At 37.9% G+C, this 10531-nt stretch overlaps 1 protein-coding gene across 1 annotated transcript; it reads right to left on the reverse strand.

The window, feature by feature from the left end:
* Nucleotides 1-676: 676 nt before the first annotated feature.
* On the reverse strand, nucleotides 677-9319 carry LOC104493257 (alpha-1-antiproteinase F-like). The gene is made up of 4 exons (XM_010135906.1): nucleotides 8695-9319; nucleotides 5017-5287; nucleotides 2020-2167; nucleotides 677-865 (listed from the first exon to the last, which is right to left on the reverse strand). The coding sequence occupies exons 1-4, from the start codon at nucleotides 9317-9319 to the stop codon at nucleotides 677-679; spliced, it is 1233 nt and encodes a 410-aa protein (XP_010134208.1).
* Nucleotides 9320-10531: the final 1212 nt, after the last annotated feature.

The raw sequence follows: 10531 nt of genomic DNA on the forward strand, positions 1-10531 counted from the left end.
TAGAACCTTTAACTTTTGCGCTGGAATGACTCTGGATTGTAAACTCTCATGGAAACAGTGAGCAGGCCAATATTTATCTGCAGGGATAAAACACACCTTCTTTGGACCCCTTTTGCAGCAGTCTAGCTGGGATGACAGCTGAAAGACAAGGATGTAATAGACTCATTGGACAACAATGGTACTATGCAAGGTAGTAAGAATTATGCATATTAAGATCTATGCCAGGTATGAACTTCATGTTGGTATGAAAATGGGCACAAGTAGTAAAGTGTCATAACTTGTACCCATTTGTCAGCCAATGCAAAATAAAGGTGAGAAGGCGGCCATGAGGGAAGAAGCAGGCTTACACAACCCTCTCCACCCACGTGCTCCTCATCTTCCCTACTAGAAGATGTATCTATACCGCCAGTATCACACAGGCCTGTTTTGTCCCAGATCTAATGACAGTTCTGCCTGATGCAACCTTCTTAAAAAAAAAAAAAGAAAAAAAAAAACAAACAAACCAAACAAGGCCCAAACAAACATGCAACTGTGACAACTTAAATTCATGAAGAGTCTCATCTACAAAAAACAGTGAATAATGTCATCTAAGAGGTGGAGAGCCCTCAGTAGCCATGCCATGTCAAACACTTGATTTAACAGTGGTGCTAACCTCATACCTAATATGTACATCAACTTAATCTTCTTTCAGAGGGTTCGTAATTTTTCCCATGAAGAGTATATCGTTATTCAATAATATGACCATTAGGAAGGGTCTGTTGAATGCAATGGTAAGCGGAACGGACATAGGGACTATTTCCATGCCTGTGGCAGCTGCTGCTTCAGTGCCAGTCTCATCCACCTTTACCACAGCCTTATGAATAGCCTGTGAATAAACAGACACATTACAAGTCAAGGAGGTACAAAACCAGTCACCTAAATAACAACTTGAGCTAAAAATGCCTGAAGAAGTAATTGCTAAGAAACAGGTGTCAGATGAACTGGTGTGACTCCTCTGCACAGACAACAAAGTTGGAAAGAAAATCAGCAAGCTACCTGCAGCATAGCTTTCACAGACCCAGAGAGTAAAAGTTCATCCCCAGTGAAGGGGCATGGCCCTGCTAGTGAAAACAGTTGCTTTGTTTCTTCTCATATTGCCTGCTCCCACTCATGCAGATCTGTGAAGCTAGACTAAAGGTTAAGAGAGCAAGATCTCTTTTAACTGCCTATTAAATGTTCATATAGTTGAAGAATTAACATGCAGATTAGCACAATGAATGGAATGCTGAAATTGTTTCCCATGTTCCTTAATGGCTTGGGAAAAATGTGAGCAAAGGTGAAGGGCCAGAAATAGAGGGCTAGAGCAGATAAACATGTAAGTTTTACCTTTAAAAATCAAGATATTCTCAGACACTAACTTCCACCTGAGGTCATGAGGACAGTTGTTTTGTTCATATTAGACAATGAAATTTGCACTGATTGTCAGTTTTGGACTCTAGGTTTATTGAAGTATGACTTATTTGTAGCTTTTGCCTGGTCCTGACAATAATGAGATTAATTTCTCATAGGCTTGAAACTGAATGTTTTTAATAACTGCATTTGCCTTTCCCCCAAACACCTTAAAAGTAAGCCGTGCTTTTCCTCTTCCCTCCCCTCCATAAAACACAAGCAGTGATACACTCTACAGCTCCCTACTTGTCCACAGACAGGCTAAAGAAGGTAGGCATGAACAGAAGCAGCAGTATAATGACCGTAACAACATGCTGCAGGAGGGTACCGAGGTGCAGAAAGATGATGATTTAGTCATATCTGTTTCATAAAGTTGCCCTACACAGATCAAAAAGGCCTCCTAGATTAAAAAAAAATTAGGCTTGCTCCAACTCAATTGCACTGGCAAGTAACATGGGTGAAATACTCTGTATGCCAACAGCTGCCTTCTCCTGTGAAGCAAAGCCTCTTCACACAAGCTGTGCAGCATGAATAGTTGTAAAGAAAGTGATGTAAGTATGGACCCGTAGAATAAAACCCAGTATGACTTACCTGGGAGATCCTGTGCTGGGGCTGCCCAGTGATCCCAGACAGGTCAGCCTTATCAGTGAATAAATCCACGATGCCCATTTTATATAGCATATCTTTGAGGTCATATGTCCCAGAAACAGTGAATTTTGGAATATACACATTTAGTGATCTGCCAGAGAAAAAGTGCAAGAATATGGTGAAACTTGTGATCGGATCACAGTATAACACAAGCTCCCTAGAAGCAAATTCCTCCTGCTTTCTCTCCAGAGACATTTTGTTTGCAGGTTCTCTCTAGCCTGCATGTAAGAGGTATAGTGGCAGTAATATGGGGAGAAGAAGTTTTATAACAATGTTGGAAGGCTAATTGAGAGAATAGACTTGTAGGTTGATGGCTTGCAGTCTGCAGTAAGCCAGCACATAAACAGTGAGATTTAGCAAGTGATCTTCCGGCACAGCAGTACAGATGTACCGCCCTAAGGACCTTAATCAGGTATTTTCAGAAGTTAGAGATGCTCTGCATGTTCTGCTGAAAGCACCTTCATCATGCCTCATTACTGCATCCTCAGGAGGGTGCACCTTGTGAAAAAGTGATTCTTTTAGGTGTCTCAAGCTGGACACAGATTTCCAACACATCCAAGTTCACTGGTTACTTCAGGGAGGGGAAAAAAAAAAAAATAAGAAACATTGTCCTTCTGTGTTTATCACATAAATTGGGACAAAGAAAATAAAAAGGTATACCAAAGGAACAGGACAACATGTAGCAGTGATTATATGGATGACAAAGTAAAAAACAAAAGCATATTGACAGTATATAGTGAGCCAATAGATAATTCTTTTTCTATGTCAAGTGCAATGTCTGATTTTTTTTTTGAAAGTGAATAGTTTGCTGCTTTCCATAAATTAATCAAAACTCTGTGTTTCTGACATATTTATTCCTTACTCTTTCAGTTAGAAGCTAACAATTCTTTTTCAAAGATTAAAACCAACATTTACCACTAGTAGCAGGGTAATGAGGTTAATGATAATGTTTAGAGTAGGTACTGATTTCTGGTGAGAAACCAGGCCAACTAACCAGGGTCTGGGTCAGGGAAATGTGGAGCACTTAATGAAGCTGCTTGAAGAGCAAGTCATCCAGTGGACAGTGGGAAGAAGAGGGCCCGTGCCTCCAATGTAGCACAGCACCTAATGCCAAAGCTGGCTGGTACCCAAAAATGAGAGTGCTGGTGGATTGACAACAGGTTGCTGATTTCTTGCTTCTCCCTCATTTTTGACGCTGCTGATTGCTGTCTCAAGTGAGGATGCAACTATCATTGAATCATCTGTCTTGCTCTTACAATAAAGACACTCATTCACAATCCCCCATTTGCTTTCAACAGGCAGGAAAGAGAAAGCTGTAGGCACACAGCAACAATGTGACCGGACAGGAAGCACTGGGATACACTTTCCAGAAGAGAAAGTGATATTTTCTCCACAATCCAGCCATTAAATAGATCTCAACTGCCTGTACTGGCAATACTTCAGTGCTATCCCCTGTTCAGCACCCAACAGTAATGAAAAATGTTCCTCACAATGCTTCTGCAACTTGGGTAAACCTAAGTGTGCAGACAGAGAACAGGACAAACATAGCTTGCCCACAGTCCTTAAATCATTCCATATCCTACATCAAACCCATTTATTAAGACTTCCCAGATACTCCAAATAATTGCAAAGGCAACCAGTGGCTTTGAAAACCAGAGTGAAAAGGTTCGTGTCATTTGTTTGGAGGTGAGAACTGTCATGATGAAAAATGGTGAGCTGCATGAAATACGGTCGTCTTCCAGTGATTCCTTTCTGGATTATAAGATTTACATCTCACATTTGTGGCTTTTAGGTAGATTATTTCAGTTTGAGGAAGAGGGAGAGGATGGAGAGAGGAAATACATTTATATTTATAAATTGTATTTAGTATCTTTCTTGCTGATTTTAAAGGCAATTGTGTTTCTTCAACAGAAGTGATTAATAAGTATCTTGATTCATCACCTTATTTGTCCTATAGTGATTTTAGTCACAAATCACATAGCTGCCCCCAGAAGTTTCAAAACTATGTAGGTGCATAGAGAATTACATACTTTTTTTGTCTTTTTTAAATGAAAAAAATTAGATTATTTTTATAAGATTTAATCAGAGTTAAGAGCATGACACTGGTTTTGATTTTCTGCATTAGGGTGTCATTTTTGTCTTGAGAATTGATCATCTAAAATACAATTTTCGGATGTGTATGTGTGAGGGTCTCTAAATTACACATCAGGTTAATGAATTCTGTAAACATGTTGTGCCTATGCTTGTACACATATTTTGTCCCATAAAAGGCTACCACTACACATGATACAAAACAGAAGGAATCTAAAGTTGTTTCCAGAAAACATGTAGCTTTTTGTCTTCTAGTCTCAAAGGGACCTTGAAGCAAGTGTAGTTTATTCCAATTTTGCCTTCCTAAGTCTTCAGAGAGCCTGACTATAATGGCTCTGCAACGTGCCAGCTGCTCTATACTCTTGTCAGTGAGCTTTGTCCTCACAACTGTCAAATTAAAGTTGTTTCAGCTTTAAATGCGCAATTATTGGTAACTATAATAGGCAGAAAGGAAGCAAGTAACAAGAAAAAAGGCTGAAGGAAAGTGGCAAGAATTTACTTGTAAATAGGAGAAGGCAGAAGACCTCTCCTCAAAAAGTGAGGCCATCTTAAGACCAGGTCTTTTTCTGTCTTAGGACAGAAAACTGGGGGATATGGAAAGTTGAAGATAGGAAACAAAATGCGGGAAAGGCAGAAGTCCTAAAGCTGTGAAGGTTTTCACTTTGTGCAGTACTGAACATGAAAACACAGGGACATCAGAGAGCCAGACTTCAACTCTGGTCAGTGGGAATTCTTCTGTAGATAGAAACAGAACGAAACCCAGTATCCTGAACCTGTGTCATAGCCCAGCACAGTGAAACTAACGTGTTTCCTTGCCTATCATCTGAACCAAGAACTGCAGAATTTTACCTTTTGGAGACTAATGTCCTCCACTTTGACATATGTTCACAAGACAGTCTTTTCTCCAGCTTCCTCATTTTTCCTTGATCAGGCAGAACAAAAAATGCCGAAGCACCTCCTTTGTAATCCATTTGCACCACAGTTGAAGACAGCTGTTCATCATAGCCATAGTTGAACAGGCCCATTCCAAACATCATCGGGACTTCAACAGCCTTGTTTCCAGCCACAAAGAATTTGTTGGTTTTAGTGTATTTTGGATTGAAAGGTTTTTGCCATTCAGCTTGAAATATAAGAGAGAGTTACAGGATATTTTGAGGACATGAAACCATAGGACATATCACCTAGGACACGTGTATAGATAACAGAAATCGAGAGCTGGATCAGCTTCAAAGACAAACCAAAGTGCAATGAATCCTTGATCTTACAGAATACTCAAAATATTGCAATAGCAACACAGTATGTAGAGTTTTACGTTAAAAACTCCCTTAGATCTTACAGCAGGCTGCGATATCCTTTGTTTAGATGGGATACCAAGCGTTCTAGTGTGCGCTTTTCCTCCATGACAACCTATAAAGGAGTCTATAAAGCCCTCATATGATGCAGAATTTAAATGAGAGCTCAGAAGAAGAAACATTCTCTCCTTTTCTTGTTCCCACACCAAAATAGACTTGTGAAGGATGACATGAGGAATGAATTCTCCACAGAAATTGAGGAATTCAGGTTACTTGCAGGGAGAAAGGTTTTGTACTCCACTTTAGTTGAAGGCCAGTAAAGACGTGGAGAATTTCATTCTACAAGGCTGCTAGGTCAAAAAACAAAAACCCCCAACAACAGAAAACTTTCGTACTGTCATGCTCACAATACTTAATTTTCAAAGGCTCTTCATAGTGAAACAAACGGTCTGCAATGAAACTCTGAAAGATTCTTTCAAAGTCAAATTCCAGCCTCCCACCTCATACATTTCAGAGGCTGAGCAGATTAAAAAACAAAAGGGGGGCAGGAGAAGTTGGGGGGTTTTGTTTTGTTTTGAGGGTTTTGTGGTTTGTTGTTGTTGTTATTTGTTTTTCTTTTGTTTGTGGGTTTTGTTTTGTTTTTTTTTCAAAGAGGTGCTGCTCTGTAGTATATTTTGCCTTCTGGAACAAAACTAATTTTTTATCAAATTTAGTGGTCAAAAGTAGATTCACAATGCTAGGTAAAATAAGTGCCATCAAGAAAACCATGAATTCTGATTTCTGTTTGAACAATGAGTACTAGACATCTTGGTACAAATTAAATAACTATCTTCTGCTGGTTCCACCATCTGTGCAATGGGCATAAACGGCACTTATTTCATATTTAGAAAGAGTGAGGTGAGACTTAGTTAGTGCACGTCTTGGGCTCTGAAAATATAAATTGACAACTGCCAATACTCTGAAAATAGGAAAACTTGCTACTTTTATGTTCCTTCAATAGCAGTGACTTCTTCTATCATCAGATATACAACAGGCAGGACTTCTGCCTTGATATGCTTAAGGAAAAAAAACAGGTATAATGAATCACAGAAACGTGAATGACTCAAGTCCTGAAACACTCAAACAACTTTTGTCTAGTGCTCAACTCAGGGAAAACACCTACTGATTTCAGAAAGAGCTTTGGTTAATTAAAAACTGAGTGCTATGTGAGGATTTAGCATGCAGATTAGATAGATTATAATCACTAACCCTTTCCTCCTGTTTCAGAGGAAGTCACGTTCTATGGTGTCCTCTCTTAGGAGGTTACCTTCTAGGCATGGCACATTTCTCAAATATTTCACAGTGTTCAAGTGGAAAAACGAATCTCAAAATAGTTCTGGTGTGCAGCTCAGCTAGGGCGTGATAACGGACTGTTAAGTGCTGTAGTACAGCCTGCTGGCTGAGACCCAGGAACAAATTGACAGGCTTCTGTCCTTAGGGAAGGACTTCTACACTATGCTACACCACAAAAAAGGGAGAGGGCACCAGTATTGTGCAAGGAAGGCTGCAATGCACAGAGAGTGGACAAGAGCCTAGAAGTATAGGCTGGTTATAGAGGTACATGAGCTTTAGAGAGCCTCTCCAGATGATTAATCCCAGCCTCTAGATCAATTAGCGTTAACCTACTCTCAATTTCAAAATAAAAATCCTTATTATTGCTATTAATGCTATTCTCTACTTTTTTTTTTTTTTAGTTGAAGAGCTAAAACTGAAACTCCACCATCTTTGGAGGAGTTGGGAAATAATTTCAGTAATAAGAACAAACACCTGGTTTTAAACAAAACGTATTTTCAGAACATGTAGAAATTGTGTAATACAAAATTATCCTTAATACAACATTTCTGAGGCTTTTGTCCCCATTGTGCTAATAAATTTATTGCTTATTCTTCAAACACTTTTCAGTAAAAGAAAAACTAACAGCTTTTTTGCCTGTTTTGAAAGACATGCCTGATGCTAAATAAAAGCTTATCTTGAAAACAGTATTTGAGACAAACAAGTATGTGTTCAAAATAATTAAGAAACATCAATCATCTGCATTCAATCAGCTCCATTTAGCTGCAGCCAAATCTGCAGAGATTAACACGAGCAGCAGAGACACAGATGAAAAGCAAAACAAAATAAAAGTGTGGTTTTGAATGATTTTCAGATGAAGCCTCGTGTTGGGGAGGAGAGTGGAAGCGTCCAGGTTAACAGTTTTAAAAGAATAGTACTTCTAATACATCATCTCTGTTTCAATTAAACAGCTTAATAATATTTTTATCAGGTAAGTTACAGATATCAGATAATTTTTTAGTATAATGTCTTTGTTTTCAAAATATGATAAAATGAGCAAGAGAAGATTTGAAAGAAGATAAAATATCTATTATTAGACCACTGATTGAGCCTTACAGCCTTGCTCCTCTTCTCCTATTAGATCAGCAGTCTGAAAAGCTCTATGAAGATCTGTAGACTGTATCTAGGCAGACTGCACAAGTTAATTAAGAAAAGCAAGCTTATTGTAATTAGGCTTGTATTTGATACTCATGGGTCCATCTCTTCGCTGGAAAATATTAGAATCTGCAAATTAAAAAAGAAAGGTTGAAGAGCTGTGCCTTCAGACACATCAGGACTATAACCATACTATCAGTAAAGGCATAGTTAGTAAAAAAAAAAAAAAACGAGAACATGAGTGTGAGACTAGAGCTACTGTTAACATGTTTAGCTTTGGATAATGAACTTACTCAGTAACAGCAGAACTACTGAGTAAACATATTTTCTTTTGTGAGGCTAATTTCTACTTTAACAGTGTTCTTTGAATTCAACTCTGAACTTGCTAAAGAACCAGCTGAAGTGGATTTCCAATTCCTAGCCAACAAAGCATTGAAGTGCTTCAATCCCACTAGATTGTATAAGATTAGATGTTTTACTGAGTAAAAATGCCTTCCTCAAAGTACATTTCACTTAATCTTCATCAGGAAACAAACGTATGTATTAAAAGATACAGGAAAATTTGCAATAAATTTTGCTAGGAAATATCATCAGTGTCATGTAGAACATTATTTTCAATAGCTTTGTTCATAATTAAGTGTAAGGGAAGACCAAAAGAAAACAAGATGAGTCCATCTGCAAAACTATATGGCAAAAATAGATAATGGAATCCAAGACTGACCTGAGGAAATAATGTATGAATTGAGAGAATATGATAATGATATCTTACCATTAAAATAAATATAGCTAATAAGGAGAATTTCAGTAAGTGGATCAAGGTTATTTATGAGGTCGTTGATTTTCCCATTGGTTCTTTCTGCTACATATTTGTTGATGTTTACCTGGGCTTGATCAGCCCTCTTGAAGTTCATAGGATAAGCTTCTCCTTCATAGAAGGTTCTGAGATCACTTAAAAATTTCTCTTGTGGCTTCAGTTGGTCAAGCACAAACAGGACATTTCCCATATTCAGCTGAAACCCCTCACTACTTTTTACCATTTGCATGAGTTGACGATAACCTTCATGTATTTCATTTTCATTAATCTCACGTGGGTTAAAGTTAAGGACCCTAAGAATCTGTGTCAGAGTGTCTGATCTGGCACCCAGAGTCAGCATTGCAAAGGCAGTAGAGATGCTCAAAGGAGAGAAGAAAATATTCCGATTGTTTTCAAGAGAAGAAATCTCTTTGTAGAAACAACATGCAAACTGACAAACACTGTTCCCTACAATCTTCAATGGCAGGTTTTGGTTTTCTTGGCCTCTTTCATTTTGGTTTCTTACGCTTTGGTTATTACGCTCATAGCAGTAAGTGTTGGAATGAATCCCAACAATTAAAAAACACAGGAATAACCACATCTTCATAATTTTATAACTCTGTAAAAGAAGAAAAGAAAAACAATATTTCACTTACAGATCTTTTTACCTCGTGCTTAGCAATAAGTCAATCCCTTCACTGAACAGAGCTGCCTTGGTATCAGTGATTCCAAGCCATTTGAATTCAGGGATACCAGCTTTCCATTTCAAGAAAGCAGACTCTGGAAAATTACTCAACCTGCTGAAGTTGTGAAAGAATAAAAATTAAAGAGGGATGAAGTAATACCAAAGACACCCTCATTAAGATTAAGCTACAATTCCTTTGAAACAGTCTTTTTTCCAGTGTTCAGTTTTTCATATGGCTTTTAAGTGATAAAAAGCTGTAATTCAAAAGAATGGGTCTATAGAGGAGAAAATAAGGGAGCTAGTCCTTTAAATTTAGTAAGATGAAAAATCAAAGCAGAAAGTGCAATATCCTTTCATTGTGAGACATAAAACATTATACATTTTTAAATGGGCTACATGTAAACATATAGGCAGGCACTTCATAAAGCTTGAACAATTGGGCACTGTCAGGAAACTCCAAAACTTCCACATAGCTAACAAAAGAGAAAAATATGCTTTCAGCATTAGGAAGTTATCAAGATTCTGGAAATAAAATGTTGCTTATTAAGAAAGAGAAAAAGAGAATGTACACAGAATAGTAAATGGAAACAAGCATGCCAGCATGCCTGCTGCATTCAAAGGCATGTCCAGCCCAGCAACTGAATCAAATCACCTAAAAAAAGAAAAAAAAGTTACAGAACATGTGTGATGTTTATAATTAGAAAGATAGCAAAGGATGATTTTGGCAGAGAAGTCCAATGCTAAAATGTGGTGATGAATGAGTGAATTCTGAAGGAACAAAGATACTAAAAGATACTAACAGAAAAGAAAGACTTTTCCAGAAGAGCATGAAAACCATCCATTCCATATCTGTGGCAATTCTTTCAACTCTAGAAATTAACACTGTACGACACTTGGTTCAACAACTTTTGTCAACATACAGAAGCAAGTCAAGATGTGGAATATTTGGAAATCCAGAACATACTCCTGTGGTATATGATCACGTTACCTAGAGAATCTTCTATAAAATACAGTACTCTCTAGAGGAAAATGTCAGGACTTTCAAAAGGGGAAAATGTCTTAGGTTTTTGATTTGCAATGAGAAATGGTAATCAGACTCTCATACATTGTAAAATCACTGAAACCTTA

The sequence above is a fragment of the Buceros rhinoceros genome, unplaced genomic scaffold, assembly GCF_000710305.1.
Source record: "Buceros rhinoceros silvestris isolate BGI_N320 unplaced genomic scaffold, ASM71030v1 scaffold8735, whole genome shotgun sequence".
Taxonomy (NCBI): Eukaryota; Metazoa; Chordata; class Aves; order Bucerotiformes; family Bucerotidae; genus Buceros; species Buceros rhinoceros.